Genomic DNA, 16,861 nt, shown 5'->3' on the forward strand with positions numbered 1-16,861 from the left:
AGTTCAATTTTATTTTTTTCTTTTTAATAAACATTTATTTATTTTCATGTATAAATATCTCGTTCATCTCATGCTTCTTTCATTCCTTCTTAATGTAAAGATTTTTTAGCGTTGTCACTGAGAAATGCAGAGGCTAGTAAGTACGTTACACTTTTTGGGGGTAAATTTTCTATTTATGGACTGGTATGAATTAATTATTTCTTAGATCAACAACGAGCATTTTAATTTCTGGGCTTGTGTTATTTACAGCAAAAACTCGATCTTGTCAGTGAATTTGGTGGTATTAAGGTTTACTCGCTTTAGTGCTTGATAAAAAGTGTATTCTTGAATTGCTTTTGGGTTTCTTTTTCAGATTCTTGTTTCAAAGCTTAAATCTTGCTAGATTTTCTTTGATGTGGATAGTGCTGAAAGAATTTGATACGATCTTCTTTAGATTCTTAATTAGAAGTGTGAATTTTGGTAGTTAGATTTTACAGTTTCGCTTAACAGATCAGAAGCTGCTTTCTCTCTCTCTCAATAATTAGTGTTTTTTTCTGTAATTTTTAAGTGCATTTCCTCCTATTTTGATTCCATATATGAGTTCATATTTCTACTTTTAAATATGTTTAATTTTCAATATAAAATGCCTATTTTGTAATTTATGTTGAAAGTTGTTGCCAGTGAAAATAATTTTTGTCAGAGCTCGAAATGTATTATTTGATGAATTCTATAGCAAAGATGGAATATATGAGTAGATTCTGCAAAATTGGAAGCATCTGATGGCTTAGGCTGTTTTTTTATGTATCTCATGGTTTAGTTGTATTGGTAATTATTCAATTCAAGTGAACTGTTTATTCACATATAGGGAATTTTGCTGCTGCTCGTTTTATCGAGCAATGCTGCTGAGTATGAAGGGGAATGCAAGTTGGGTTGGCCGCTGGTTCCAAGGCCTCACAGCGTATCCGTCTTGGAATTTGGTGCAGTTGGAGATGGGATCACTGATAACACTCTAGCATTTCAGAATGCTATTTTCTATTTAAAGTCCTTTGCGGATAAGGGTGGTGCCCAACTCTATGTTCCAGAAGGAAACTGGCTCATCGGATGCATCAGCCTCACGAGCCATCTTACGATTTTTCTGGAGAAAGACGCTGTTATTCTTGGCTCTCAGGTCGGCATTTTGATGTGCAAAATCTATACACTTTGTTCCCAACTGAGAAAATGCGCGTATTTTAAATGTTCAATTTGATCTGTGGGAAAGTATGAATTTATGAAATGTTCAACTCTAGCTTACCTGCGGTTCTTATACGTTTGGTGAATCTCTTGATTGAATCTTAGCTTCTGTTGAGACTATACTCAAGATATTGATCCAACTTTTTAGTTTAGGCTACCACAATCGGTTAATTACTCCCTCATAAGTATTTGGTTTGCAACAAACTTGAAACTAAAGCCTAATTACTGAATTCTTCGTGTTTTTGATAGTCATATGTACGGTATCCTACTTTAGAGTTTCAGTTTTACAGACACTGTACCCTGACTTTGCAGGACTATAGTCACTGGGACGTGGTCGAGCCCTTACCTTCGTATGGACAAGGCCTTGAAGTACCTGGTCAAAGGTACCGAAGCTTGATCAGTGGGCAAAATCTCACTGATGTTGTTATCACAGGTATGGATTTTCCCTTTTAATTTATTCCATTTGCTTCTTGTTTCTATTGTCTCTTTGTCTCGTTTCTCCGATTCTTACATCCCTGTGATTTGTCGTCTGCTTTGTTACAGGCAATAATGGAACTATTGATGGGCAGGGTTCGATATGGTGGGAGCAACTCAATTCTCGTTCTTTAAACTACAGCCGACCACATATTGTTGAACTTATTGGTTCAATTGGCATTGTTGTGTCGAACCTAACCTTCTTAAATGCACCCTCTTGGAATATACACCCAGTTTATTGCAGGTTGCTCCTCGCCTGCAAATCTTGTCCAATTATTTTGTGCTTTTGTTTGTCGATAAACAAATTATTTCCTGAGTTTTTTAACTGGAAGGCATGCTTCCACTCTCTGTCTCTGAATGCAGTAATGTGCTAGTTCAAAACATAACCGTTTATTCTCCTTCCTATTCTCCATTCACGAGCGGGATAGTTCCAGGTCAGTCGAGAATCGAGATTAAGATTCATAAACTGAAGCTTGCTTTCCACTCTACGTGATGAAAACTCGATTCAAAGTTGTGTTTTATATCTCCTATAGTATTATTCTCTCAATATGTTGAATTGATAATTCTGAATTTCTTACGAATTTCAGATTCCTCCGAGCATGTTTGCATCGAGAACAGCAACATTAGTGTTGGACACGATGCCGTGGTGCTGAAAAGTGGTTGGGACGAGTATGGAATGGCATATGGAAAACCTACCACGAATGTTCATGTCCGGAATGTCCGCCTCCATTCCTTCGCAGGCTCAGGCGTCGCGTTTGGCAGTGAAATGTCAGGTGGGATTTCTAGCATTCTGGTCGAGCATATCCAGGTGCACGACTCCCAGGTAGGCATTGAGCTGAAGACAGCAGTCGGGAGAGGCGGCTACATGACCGACATCTCCATATCGGACGCTCTCATGGACAACGTGCAACAAGGGATCAAGGCAACAGGTCATTGCAATTCTCATCCAGACAATAAATTTGATCCTCAGGCGTTGCCGGTTGTTAGTGATATCAGATTCAAGAACATTCTTGGTTCGAACATCACTTCGGCTGGGAGGTTTTTTGGGATTGATCGATCGCCCTTTACCTCGATATGTCTGTCGAACGTTTCTTTCTACCTAAACTCCGATCCGACCACATCGTGGAAGTGCCTCAACGTCTTAGGCTCGTCTTTCGACGTGTCGCCTATGCCTTGTCCTGAGCTTCTAAGCTCCGCTTCGAGTTCGTTTCTCGATTGTTTCGTCTTCCAACATCCTAGTAGTAGAGTTTCATATATGTGATTGTGTGATTTTATTGGATTTTGATTCATCCGCTCGCTGATGGAAGCGATGAGCTTTAGGCCGGGGTGGAGGCTTACCAAAGTCGGGTCGTGGTTGTGTTCGTGTTTGTGTATAGGCATCTGTTTGCTTTGTTCGTGTTGTAAGAAAAGTTTTGGTAGTGCATGCTTATTTTTTTGGGTTGCTTTTTTGTTAGGTATTTTTCATTTACATTTGTAAATTCTTTGGATTTGATTGAATATGCAAATGCTATCTTTTTTATCTCTGGAAAATATTCATCTGAAATTCCTTGCAGAGAGAAACTCTCTCTCTTTTTCTTTTCCCATTTTTTTCCTTGGAAAAGTATCCATCTTTTTGTAATTGGCTCACAATGCACATACATGAGACGCATCTGATACAATATTGTGTTATGAAAAATTGCAAGTAGCTCTAAAAAATGTAAATTTCAAAGAGACATTTGATATATCAATGATTCACAGCTCTTTGTTTCACTCTACATTGAAACAAAAGGAAAATTTACGTAGTAAACTTTTTCAAAATTCTGCTTTAGATGAAATTCTGAATCTTTTCCTAGTCAGCTCTGCAATATCATTGTGGATTTAAGAAGAAATATTCACTACTTACAAAAGAATTACAGGGACAGAATTCACAGGTAAGATAAAAATGAAATATTTAATAAATTTAATCATACATATATCATTGTTGAAAGACAAATAGCAACCAAAACAAAAAACCCAAAAAAAAAAAAAGGTTCTTTCCATCCAAGAAGCTGGAATTATTGCTGTGTTGGCCTGTGTCGTGTATGAGCAGATTTTTTTTAAAAATTAAAAAATCAGAAACTCTACACATTCTCTGCCTCATCTCATTGTAAAATCGAAAAAAGATAGAACTTCTATTTTCCACTGCCTGTTTTCCGCTTCGTTTCAGTAGTAGCCTGCCTTCCCACCCGCAGGGGTGTCTGTCCATTTCCACCTCCATTCACAGATTTCCTCGACGGTGGTGACGGTCCGAATCTAGGAATCATGCTCCTGTATCCATAATATTTGTATGGATGTATGTTTACTCGTCCAAAAATAAGACTATTAAGTTTCTATTCAATACATACCTAATAAAAAGAGTATTGAGGTAATGCATGCAACATTACCTGAATTCTGGGCTTTTGGTGTGTTTGTGATTAGGCTTCTGCACATTCGGACTCCCTCCACTGGCAAAGCTCACACGCCTGGAATGGTTTAACTGCCAGAGCAAATCCCGTTCGGAAGAGTCGCTGGTCCCAGCATCGAGCTCGTCCACATCATCATTGTCACCGGCATCAACCTGGTTGTTTGTTTGAAATAGGCCAAATGGTTTGTCAGGTTGATATTTCTGACTAATGGCATCGGACACATTGCTGTTGCTCGGATCCCAACTAGTCATGAGATTGTCTACTCCACAAAACGGATCTTGCTTGTTCACCATGAGCTTGTCCACCCACTCACCAGAGCAGAACTCTCTATCATCATATTCATCTAAATTGCTTTTTCTGGAGCTGTTTGCAGATGGCCAGCTAGGTGAATTACCGAGGAGCTCGTTTAGATCCAAGCTCTCTCTGTTTTTCCCTGAGCGTGTGTGATGAGCCTGCGGATTTGGTGAAGATCATACATCAGTTTTGAGGTTTGCTTAATGGTGTTGCATAGATGCTACTGTTTCAAATACCTTTACATTGGTCACATCTTCTATTGGTTTCCGGAGCCCTTGTGGCGACGTCAGGCTCACATCTCTACTGTTTGGTGTATGTTGATAAGGAGATAGGTGCATGCCACTGCCAGATGTCGTTTGCTGCAAGGCAGCCTTCAAACCGGCAATCTAACAAACAAATAAGAGCAAATTGAGAAAGCGTACGAATTAAAGGTCGAACTGTTTTTGATCATGTGTTAGAAATGAATCGATAAAGACCTGTTCCTTGAGTTCCTTGACATCTGCAGAGTCCTTGTTCATTCGTGCAGCACCAAGTTCAACAGAAGCGACACGCTCAGCAAATTTAAGTGTGCTGATGGTCTCTCCTAAGGCATCAGGCTCCGGGTTTATGTGGACAAACATCAATGTCTTGGCTTGCCCTCCTTAAAATGACGATATATGGCATCAAATCATGTCAAGAACAGAGATATAAGCAAGTGATTTACGCAGCTCTTAGACTTACCGAGCGAGTCTTGGAGCAGTTGAGTGAGTTTGCTATTCCTGTAGGGGACATGTGAGGTCTTTTGGGCAAGGGAGGAGATCACATCACCCAATGCAGAAAGAGATCTGTTAATGTGCTGAGCCTCTTTGAGTCTTCCGCCGGTTACTTCTGATTTGTCAACTCTCTCACTCCTCGGCCAGATCGACTAAATGCATGCAGCCTCGGAGGGAGCTACCGGTAGTCAAGTCTCTTCCTTGGACATGAACTGTTAAACAACTGCAACAAAAGGGGACAGTAGCAGTTGGACGAGACAAAACTTTGTGAGCGTAATATGAGCTCCGATTGCATACCTGTGTGAGCGACTACTACGCTCATTGAGTGCAGTTGCACCCACAGCCCGGTTCTTGTGTCCAAGATTCATTAGATCGATAATGTCAGATGTTGAGGCGACGCGAACCAAACTTGCATCCGGTACACTGACTCCCGTCTGGGAACTGTTTCGAATTTCTAATGTACACTATTAGTAAAGGAATCCAAACATTGTAAATACAGCGATAAATTGATAATTCCGGTTAGCGTTGAGAAAGGATATCTTCTGTTTGAACCATCTGAAGACAGTAGATCTCTGACTTGCTCGTTGTAAATCTCTAGCATTTGAACAGAGACTTCGTATAAGAAACTATCCTTTCTTTGGTCGGCAAGCATGAACAGATCACGTAAAGCTCTGTAGTTCACTCCCTGACTATGCTCCGTGAGATCCCTAGGTCCGGTCTGAATTCAAACGACGTTAACATTAATGCTTCGTTTTCAAATAGAAATAAGGTATAACCTACCATGGTGAAAGTCTTTCCTGAACCAGTTTGGCCATAAGCAAAAATGCAGACGTTGTAACCATCAAGGACCGATCTTATTAGTGGCTGGGTGTCCGAAAATACCTCCTCTACAAAGAGATAAAAAAAAAACTACAGAATTTTCTTCTTACACTCATCAACTAGTTACTGTTTTGATGTAATGGCTAACCTTGAGTTGCAGAAGGTCCAAATACTTTGTTAAAGTTGAAAGATTTGCGCCCTTTCCCATTCTTTGCTAGAGTGTTTATGCATATGGTTCCTTCTTCTATATGATCGACGGTATTCAAATGATCATATTGTCCGGGCAAGAATGGCTTCACACGGCAATAGACCCTAATGTTTCCTGGTCCAGTAAAAATACCAAAAATCAATTTATTGCAAAGGAAGTAGGATGAATGAAATCAAACAGCATACTAGTATAATACAATGAACAGATTTTACCCTTTAGGTCCTGAACTTGATTATAAAGCTTCCGGTTTTCCTCAAGAACTATATGATGATTAGAAGCAGCATAAGCTAGTTCACGAATATGGAGGCCTGTTGAGAACAGACATAGGGTTAAGCCGATATTAGAAAGAAATGATAGTCTGCATAAATACAAGCAAATCAAGAATTGGAAAATTTCAAATTCTTACCAAGATTTTGAACTTCTTCATGAAATTTCATTTGCATGAACTGCAGGCCTGCTTTTGTAGTCAAAAGAGTTTGCTTGAGCACCTGGACCATATCACTTACAAGATGAGCATTTTCAACGAATATAAAAGAAGTAAATTGATAGAAATGATTGAGAGTGCATCAATTTTCATATGATTTTTCTTAACCGCAATGTTCTTATGTTGCTGATCAACAATCAAGTGCTGGTTCATAAATCTTCGTTCTGCTTCTTCATCGATCTTGTTCTTTTGTGACATATCGTTCTTCTGTTCAGCCTTCTTTAACGAAAGAGGGAAAGGATGAGCATTCTATAAGATTTAACCAATAAATAATGAGTATTACACACTCTGCAGCAGCTCATTTACCTTCCCACGGGGCGAAGAGGGATTCACGAAACATTTGTTGCCCTGATAAATAATCGAGTCCCTAAAGCATGCTATCTTCTGTAAAATGATGGAACATTAAGTGATAAGCCAAATGAGTATCAAAACATATTTCTACAGCATTCTTTGGAGTATCATCAGTGTCACAAATAATGAAAAGGCATGCATGACAGCATGAAAGAAAGAAAACTATACCGGTTCAAATTGGCTTCCGATTCGACTCTCAAACTGCTCCACAACCTTACACAATACAGACTCAACAAGCTGCAAAAACCAGAAGCTACCACTTTAGGTACCAACTCAAAGTCCAGAAAAAAAGCTATAAATTCACAATCTCACCTTACAAGTATACATTTTCAATTTTCTAGACAAAATTTAATCAACGGAGAATGGTTTAAAGACTGCATATTTTTTTAAGTGTTTCAGTGTAAATTTACATCTAACACAGCATACATACATTTGGCACTTCTTCAGGCTTCTTGTCCAATAAAACTGCTCGAACAAGCATACTCAAGGATGCAGTAGACTGCCAAAACAAAGAACACAAATAACATGAATGTCTACTGCAGGTGCTAAATTAGACAGTCAAACTCAGTACCAAGAGCTTCGACTCACAGTTCTGTTAGAATCTTGCTCATTGCACGCGCCATTCTGAGATTTCTCATTCATAGACGTGATCTTTAATATGGAACCCATGAAAGGCTCCGATTTTTTCCCTGCAAATTGCTTCCCTGATGTACTTGTTCTAACATTTCCACCAAATTTCCAGACCCCATTTCCTCCCGTCTTATGCCATTCTCTGTAGGACTTAAGAGCCAAAACACAATTCACCACCCTCGAAGAATTTCCTCCCTAACGAACAATTAGATTATCAATCCACTAGCAATTGCAGAAAATCCAAAAAAAATTCTCATCAGTTTATATCATGAGTACCTGCTCTAAATCAGAAGCCTCAAAAGTTGGCATTCCCATCTCTTTCACCGCAACAAGAAAGTTCCTCACATTCTCAAAGTACTGAAATGCAGACAGCGCAGAACCATCAGGAACGAGCACTGCATCAGATGAACTTTCAACCACCTGAAATGCATCGATAAACACATAAACATAAAAATCACAAAATCATATGAACACAGTTACTCATTTACTGAACCTTTTGCACAGCTCCAGCTTGGATTTTATTGAGTGCATTGCAGAGAATTATTCCACTTCTTAATCCAAGCCTAAATTCTTCCTCAGAAGGCTCCGCTGGCAGATCTTTTGCCGCCACTACTCCGATAAGCTTCCTCAGCCATGCTGCAGCTTCGTATCTTCTATTTGCTGCATTTACGGACTTATTATTTCCCAAAACCAGGCATCATACTACAAAAATCAAAATCCAGAGATATGGCTATTGGAAACAGAATTCCTCAATTATCCATCCAAATTCGTATCAATCTCAATGTTTCAGCTTCAAATGTGTAAATGATCCTCATTTCTAAAGCGAATTAGTTACATTGATTAACAATGCAGAAAATCCTTGCACAGAAATCAGGTACCAGCTCCTTTTACACAATGAAATTTCTTAGAAATCCTAACATAAATGTGCAGCAAAATTCTGAACCAATTACTACTTTGATTAACAGTAAAGAAAATCCAAACTCAAAAACCAAGTGATCACTCGGAAATGTGTATAAACATATCATAGCATCAAAACGAAAAATTATGTGAGAATCAGATGCGTTTGGAGTTCGTTTTAAGCATCAGAATAACCAAAATGCGCGGCAGAATTTACCGGCTTCTTCAGCGCGTGATCGGACGACGACCGACGCCGCGGAAAACGGCAATGCGCCTTCAATCGCGGCCATTCAAACTCGCGGATATTAGAAACTAGGAAAACGAGTGATCAGAGCTCCAACGTCAATTCAGGTACATTAGTAGTAAAGAATAGATAGCTTTTGTTGTCATTCTACAACACTACAGTAAGGCAATGGCCATGGCTATTACGTCTCTTTCTTCTCTCTTCTCTCTTCTCTCAAATGGAAAACTCTGTTCATCGCTTTATAGTTGGAGATTGAGTTTCCGCCATTTTTCCAATATATTCTTCTTTATATTTTTATTTCCACAATTAATTTACTTTCTATATAACAACAATCATGAATAATGGTTATTTATGAGTTTAATTAAATCACTAAATTTAATTTTTCTCAATTAATTCTCAAGACGTTGCATGTAGGTAATTCTACTGATACACAGATCTATTTCAATAATAAACTTTGGTCGATCACATAAAATTTTAAAACAGATTATTAAATTATAAGATTTCTATTTTTGCTCAATTGGCCTATGCATGTAAAAAAAATAGTGTTGCTCAAAATAGTTACATTTAGTTAAAATAAAAAAGAAAAAAAAACTTACTATTATAATTAAATAATAGTAATTGTTTTGAGCATCAAATACGATGTCTTGTACATGCATGAGAAAAAATTAAAATTTCGTGATTAATACTCCAATGTCCACAGTAATAGTCCCAATAGTGAAATGTGGATCTTATCTTTAGATATTTGTTTTATATTGTGATAAAATATGAAGTAATGAGTTAGTAGAATGTGAAGTATGGTAAAAGTGAAGTGAGACAATTAATAAGGGACATCCCAAAATGAAAATCTGGAATACATAGGGATGGAGGGTGATTTTTTTAAAAATAATTGAAATTTCGTGATTTTGTAATTTAGTAGTACTACTATTTATATTATATTTTAACTGTAGCAAAATTTAAATAAATTTTGTGATTTAAATAATTATTACAAATAATAATTTGTTAGTTTGTTTAATTAGTTCAAGTATTATTTAATTTAACACTAAAGTGTAAATGTGGTCGTTTAGCGGAGAAAATCTTTTCGTATTCATTGGGTTATATTAGTTGAACATTAAAATCCAGGATTTCAGTTACAAAAATTGTGGAATATTTTTTTTCTATTTTTGCGTTTCTTCTAAATTGGAATAATATGATCTCATCTGTGATTAATATCACACGTTTTTTTGTTCGATTTGTTTTTTTTTATTCTAAATTCTGATTACTTCATGTATTTTTCTTGTGGGGGTAATAACTAGTGTGTGTAACATATGAGTGGACGCGAATTAATATTTGTAACTTATGTAATTTTTATATAAACAAACGTTATATGCAAAATTTGATGAGCAAAAAGGTAACAATGTCTACTACTGAATATGCACATATATGTGCGACAGTTGTCAAGTGCTATTGAGCATTGAGTATTGTCATAATTATTTAATTTTATTTTGGAGAAAGTATTGACATAATAATTAGTTAATTTAGTTTCATAAAACTTGCAATACACATAAATGCGCTATCATAATTATTCAATTTTATTTTGGAGAAAGTATTGGCATAATTATTAGTTTCATAAAATTTGCAAATGGAGGTCAATTTCCATTTCTCCACTTTCGTGCTCATGCCTTATTGCGCACATCAAAGTTTTTTTTTTCATTAATTTTTATCGTCACTGGAATCCTATGTAAAATTTGTAGTATGTCTAGGTTGAGGTTATGCAGTTTTTAAATTGTGTGCAAATGTGCGAAAACTTGCATAGGAGCAATGCAATGGGACATGTTTAAGAAAATGTAAAAAAATTAAAAAAGAAAGAAAGAGAGGATATAATGCTCATGGTAGATTTTAATAAGCATGTGTCATATTGGTTTATCTCTCTATTAATATTAACAAATTCTGAATATTTTGTTGATGTAAATCTACTTGAATTCATAATAGATAACATCTTATGAATTAAATTTAGCCCTGAAATTATTGTTTGATACTAATTCGGTTATTATATCAAAATTAACTTTAAAAAATTTGTACCCCTTTTAACAGACTTCCCATGTGGGAACAAATAAAACCCACTAATTTCATTCAAGCCATAATTTCTTGCATGAAATATGACAACCACACAAAATTACTTGAAGATTTTATTAGCCTCCTAAACTAATTCAACTTTTTAATTTTCTTGTAATACTCAAGTAAACATCTTTCTGATAACCCCAAAAAAAGATTATATATATTTGGTGTTTTTTTCCTTTTCTAATAAGTTGGGGTGGTGGCCATGAAGCATCCCCATGAATCATGATATCAATGGCACTCCTCACAAGCTTTTACAAGGCTTTCACTTTGACAGCCCAGTAATATATGATGAAAACAATGTATTCGTTTCTTTATTATGTATACATTATTAATTTTTAGTTTTAATGCTAAATGATTGATTATAGTATAGATACTTTTGTTGATGATAATTAATCTCATAACTTACATTCAGTATACAGAGTGGCTTTATACACCCCGCTTGTACCAAGAACCTGCCAGATTAGTTAAGTTAGCTTCCTATGCAAATCCACCACAAATGACGATGTATGGAACAACAATTGGAAAAATATATTAGTACTTGATTTGGTCATGAGTTCCACCAGAAGTGGCATTTGAAATAGCCCAAGCAGCTTCTTTCTTTATCTCAAACTCAGCAGTTTGAAGCAAAACAACAAGAGGGGCAATGAGACCAGCCTCAATCACAGCCTGCTCATTCAAATGACAACGCCTCAGTCATAAACTAAGAGGGAAAATAATATATACTTATAAAAGACAAACAACAATAGCCTGATTTGCCAAACTGAACATGCTTCCACATGAATGGATATTAATGGAACAAAACAAAGGCACATGTCCATGAAACTTTGGATAATATTCCAAGAAATAGTATTAAGCACTGAGCATATAACTCCACTATGTTCTGGATACCTGAATTTGATCTCTATTTCCTGCAGTGATGTTTGAGATAGTCCAACAGGCTTCCTTTTTTATGCTTTTCTCAAAATTTTGTTTCAACAAATTAAGCAGACATTGAAGAGCCCTATTCTCAATGGTAACCTGCGACAGAAGAATTAAGCATGTTATAAACAGATATCATACCATAGCTGTACAATAAAAGGGGTAAATTCAAGGAGAATACTGTGACACCCTTCTAAATTTGTTATTTCCTTTAGGTTTAAAAGAATACAAGAAAGCTTTCTATCTAAGTAGTAAGTAGTTCATCTCCTTTAACTGTAAAACAAAAACACACTCTTGCCAGAAATGGGATTAAATGGATCCAGATGCAAACCTGAGTTTGAAGATCATCACCCGTTATGCGTGCCCGTCCCGGCGTTAATTGCGTTCGGGCCGGCCGCAAGTCCCCACCGAATTTCTTTCTTTTTTTTTTTTTTTTTTTTTTCTATTTATACACTATATTTGCTCATTTTTTGTAACTCTTCCACACAAACTCTCACTTCACTCTCAATCCTCTAGCATTTCAAGACTTTTTGAGTTCTATGGATTGGTTTAACAGCGACCAACGCCAATGGACGATTTCGTGAACTCCCAGAACTGGCAAGTGCCGCCGACATCCGATCCAGATGCAACACCTAGTCCCGGGCTGCCTACCAATGTAGACATGGAATCGCCGGTTAGCACTGATGAGTACGATATCAGCGATATGGAGCCAGCCAAAGGGGAAGGCAACTGCGAGCTACTCCGCTATGCCGCCGCCGCCACCCAATCCTTCGTTGAACAAGATATCAGACTCTATGTCAGATATGAGTATTACATTGCGGATGGGCCAGCTGACGGAGTTGACATCGAGGGATACCTCGAGAATGTCGGAGTACGAGCTCGAATTGCACCGTGAGATGATCGAATACCTTCGCGCACAAATGAAGAAAAAGTAGTTCTTTTTTCTAGGATTTGTAATTTTCTTTTTTCTAAGTTTGGTAATTTTCTTTCTCTAGTATTGGTAAATTTTTTTTCTAGGATTTGTAATTTTCTTTTCCTATTTTCTGACTGAACAATGAATTTTCCCGGTTTTAATTGTTCAACGTATTCTATTTTACGATTAAAATATGTTGTGAAATGAATAGTTGTGGCCTGCGGTGTTAATGGAGTTGTGGCCTAGAACCCCTAATTTGAGGGAATAATGACGTGGAGGGGACTTGCGGCCCAAATCCGAGCCAGGGTTATTCATGCTCTAAGAAGCTTAAAAATTGGAACAGCATTATGGTCAACACGACTTTTGTATTGTCAGATGTCCCAGAAGCAATGTTTGTAAGCGCCCATGCTGCGTCAAACTAGAAAATTGGGAAAGCTACTACTTGAGAATATTTTCTAACAACAAACTAAATTGCACGACAAAAGCTTATACCTGAAGCTGAGGATAATCATCTCTGACAAGAAACTCCACAAAGCGGGGAACTACTCCAAACTTTATTATTTCCTCAATTGGTGGATTCCCCTCTGTCAATACAAAATAACCACAATAAACCCAGTGATCTTCAACAAAACAGAAATACAAATAAGATAATCTCCTAAACAGAGCAGCATGATTTGACCAAATCCCAGCAATCATTGCGGGGAGAAAGAACACAAATACGTTACTCTATGCCATGTCCTTTTCACCAATTACTTAATTAGGACATCCACAATTCTGTACAAGGCATAAATAAGTCATCTGGAATTGCTGCGGTTGAAGCCCCTGGCGCCTGCAGGATCTCCACCATGTTATCCACCTTGTACCGATTCAGGCGGACCTCGGTCCTCGCGTTCGGCCTTAGAGAAAAGGAATAGCACAGCAGCAGGTATGCGTAACAGCTACACGAGTTTTCTCCCACGGATTGGGATTGAATTGTTAGATGAATTAGGTTGATTTAGAGAGACAATGTTTTGGAGTGAGAGAGAGCCGATGATCATACCAAATCCAACTTTTCTATATATATATTATTAACGGTTATGCCACCAAGTTTACAAGCGGGAGGCAAGAATTTTTGTTAGCAGTAGCTTTACTATATATTAGAGCACTATCAACGAAAATTAGTCTTATATATGTACAATACAAGTTTAATGTGTATTGGTAACGTTACATAAATAAAGAGAATTAATAGATAAAGTACAAAAGTTAATGAAAACATTTCCATGAATACAAATGACAGTGAACATACTAAAAAATAGTTACACAATTTTTGTAAACACAAAGAATTTTTTATGATAAAAGTATATAATGAAAATAATTATATTATAAAGAGAAAAACAGAAATGTTAACTTATTGTTTAAAGTCACTATGAAAATGAATTTTGAGTTTGCTTAGATTATTTGCAAAGGAAACGGGAAAATTTAGTACAGTTGAATTTATTAATGGAAAACTAACTGCAATATATTACTACTAGTTCAATAGCCGACAAACACACTGACATAAAGCATGACAAATTTACTAAATTTTTTTAAATATAATAATAATAATACTAATTTATTAACTCTTTTTAAGTTCTCTCATCTTCTTCCTCCTGCCATATCCGTAGCCATTGTTATTTTTCTTCCTCTGCACATTTTTTTTCCTTGATTGTTCAGTCCCTTTTTCCTTATAACTTCTGATGATTTAGTCTTAAATAACTTACTCTGGTAAGGGCTGAGAGATAAGTTTTAGAACTTTTGAAAATTTTAATAATTGAAAAAACTAAAAAAAAAAGAATTTGGGTTAGGGCTTTAGCCTTTAGCCCTACCCTCCTTAAACGTGTGTCCGTCGGGTAAGGATCTTCTCATCCACTTTTCCTACTCCACTCCTCATCCACCTCTCACAATATAATAAATTAATATTATAATTATAACCAATTTTAATAAGTGATGATATCGCATTGTGAGGGGTGAATGAGGAGTAGAGTAGGAAAAGTGGACGAGAAGATCCTTACAAAGTACTTTTAATTACCAACTTATATTGTTAAAATATTTCATCATTATTATTACAAAAAATTGAAATTTGCATAAATAATAGTTTCATTATAATATATTCTATCAATTATATTTGGACAACATAAATCTTTTATGTACATGAAATGGAGCACCATTTATTTTATATTGAGGAATGTATTACAACAAAACGCGAATAATACATTTTGTACTATTATTATTATTTATACAAACTTCAAACTTTTTTCTATTAGTATGATCATTAATACAATGATGAAACATTTTGTATGATTCGAGTAATTACGTCGTCTAGCCTATTTAGACACCGAATACTTTTTCCATGTACAATTAATTTTGTATTTTGATTGACTCAAGTCTTAAAATATATTCCACAGAAAAAAGTAAGTAGTATAAAAAATTAATGGAGAATATGAATCTTATTTTGATATAGAGTAGATTACATGATCCATAAACTTCATTGTTTGCGCATTCGTTGTCCTTTGTCCTTGAAAAAAACAATACTATCATAGAAAATTTCTAAACTTTAATATATTTATATTTGAGGTATAATTATAAATGCTTTGGACTTTTTTTATATTTTTGAACTAGCTGATTTCAAAGTATAAAGATCATTTTGGTGCATTTTCATATTCCTAATAAATAACATATTTGGTACTGACAAATATCATACTCCCTTTGTCCTTGAAAATTTGTCATATTTCATTTTTTGCACTCGTTTTGGAAAAATAATATTCCATCCTTTCCTGTTCAGGAGTCACATTTAGAATTTTTCATATTTAGACATAAAATTTTACTTCATTATTCATCAAAATTACATTCAAATGCCATTATCTACATAAAAATAAACCAAAAAAAGAACATCTTTTAAATCCAAAAAGTCAAACCATCTCACTTTCCACCTACTCACTTCATTTATTACACATTCCGTCATCTCACTTCATTTGTTACACACCCACCAATTTCTTAAAACCCGTGTCATAACTAATTCTAACTCTTAAATTGGGACGGAGGGAGTAATAAATAGTTAAAGTGGAGTGATATTAATGTAAGAGATAATAATGTAAAGAGATAATAATGTAAAGGAGACTCTTCTCTACATTATTTTCTCTCTTACTTTAACCTTTCTCCACTTTAAACTATTTATTACTATTATTTTTCTAAACCGAGTGCAGAAAATGAAATGTGACAAAATTTTAAGGACAGAGGGAGCAATAAATTTTCGTAATACGAAGTTACTCCCCTCTATCCCAGATTTAGAGTCACTTTTTGTCATAAAAGTCCGTCACAGTTTAAGAGTCACATTTAGAATTTTCCATATTTGATCATATAATTTTACTCCATTGTTCATCAAAATTACATCAAAATGTCATTATCTATATTAAAATAAACCAAAATAAAAATCAAAAAATCAAAAAGGGACCCATCTTCAACCAATTCACTTCATTTATTACACACTCCACCATCTCACTTCATTTATTATACACTTCAACTCTTTCTTAAAACCCGAGTCATAACTATATCTAACTCATAATCTGGGATGGAGGGAGTAAGATTTAAGATTGTGCACATACTAAGGGCAGAATTCTCAAAATGGCTTAATCCAACACCTAAATTCTCTAAATGGGTCATTTTTTAGTTATGAAAATAGATTCTGCATATTCTGAGAATGTGTAATTAGTTACTCCTACATATTATCAAAATGCGTAACACACTCTATTAAATATAGTCCCAAATCAGATTATATTAAAATTATAGTATTATGTCTATTAAATATTATCGCACAACAGATTATGTCTATTGTAGGAATATATACAAAATAGGGACGTGATCAATTGAAGAACAATTAATACCATAACTTACATTTAATATACAGAGCTCTTTAATTTGCGGGAGATTAAAGTTCGTGTTCGCCTTAATTTTTTCGTGTGTTTAATTTAGTTCATTTATACAAGTAGGCAAAGAAGACATGTATTGAAACTATTTAGCAAATACGACGCTTGGAAGGAAAAACAATGGAAACGTGTTGGCGAGATTGACCCGTCTCTGGCAAGGCGGACGTAGAAAATTGTATTAATAGGCAATGTATATTCTCAATTTTG

At 35.6% G+C, this 16,861-nt stretch overlaps 2 protein-coding genes and 1 pseudogene across 4 annotated transcripts; 1 reads left to right on the plus strand and 2 right to left on the minus strand.

Annotated features, from left to right (window-relative positions):
• The first annotated feature begins 7 nt into the window (after positions 1-7).
• Positions 8-3,202, plus strand: LOC125210866 (putative polygalacturonase). 2 transcript variants are annotated; one of them, XM_048110474.2, is made up of 6 exons: positions 8-136; positions 845-1,147; positions 1,522-1,642; positions 1,753-1,927; positions 2,047-2,117; positions 2,271-3,202. In XM_048110474.2, the coding sequence occupies exons 1-6, from the start codon at positions 125-127 to the stop codon at positions 2,942-2,944; spliced, it is 1,356 nt and encodes a 451-aa protein (XP_047966431.1). In that variant the 5' UTR covers positions 8-124; the 3' UTR covers positions 2,945-3,202. The 2 variants fall into 2 exon arrangements, with proteins under 2 accessions (XP_047966431.1, XP_047966430.1); XM_048110473.2 differs by having other exon boundaries at positions 41-160.
• Positions 3,203-3,518: 316 nt separating this feature from the next.
• LOC125215115 (kinesin-like protein KIN-14I) lies at positions 3,519-8,978 on the minus strand (annotated as a pseudogene). Its single transcript, XR_016136153.1, has 19 exons — positions 8,759-8,978; positions 8,138-8,304; positions 7,921-8,064; positions 7,603-7,839; positions 7,445-7,513; positions 7,183-7,251; positions 6,970-7,047; positions 6,772-6,882; positions 6,586-6,667; positions 6,392-6,487; positions 6,120-6,293; positions 5,933-6,039; positions 5,690-5,870; positions 5,450-5,609; positions 5,121-5,375; positions 4,877-5,040; positions 4,637-4,786; positions 4,086-4,558; positions 3,519-3,969 (listed from the first exon to the last, which is right to left on the minus strand). The product of XR_016136153.1 is annotated as a kinesin-like protein KIN-14I (transcript).
• Positions 8,979-11,177: 2,199 nt separating this feature from the next.
• LOC125199470 (importin subunit alpha-like) lies at positions 11,178-13,436 on the minus strand. The gene is made up of 6 exons (XM_089066575.1): positions 13,206-13,436; positions 13,055-13,131; positions 12,132-12,219; positions 11,771-11,899; positions 11,421-11,548; positions 11,178-11,334 (listed from the first exon to the last, which is right to left on the minus strand). The coding sequence occupies exons 1-6, from the start codon at positions 13,407-13,409 to the stop codon at positions 11,211-11,213; spliced, it is 750 nt and encodes a 249-aa protein (XP_088922701.1). The 5' UTR covers positions 13,410-13,436; the 3' UTR covers positions 11,178-11,210.
• Positions 13,437-16,861: the final 3,425 nt, after the last annotated feature.

Source organism: Salvia hispanica, chromosome 3, assembly GCF_029641045.1.
Source record: "Salvia hispanica isolate PSC_SH4W2 chromosome 3, Shi_PSC_v1, whole genome shotgun sequence".
Classification (NCBI taxonomy): domain Eukaryota; kingdom Viridiplantae; phylum Streptophyta; class Magnoliopsida; order Lamiales; family Lamiaceae; genus Salvia; species Salvia hispanica.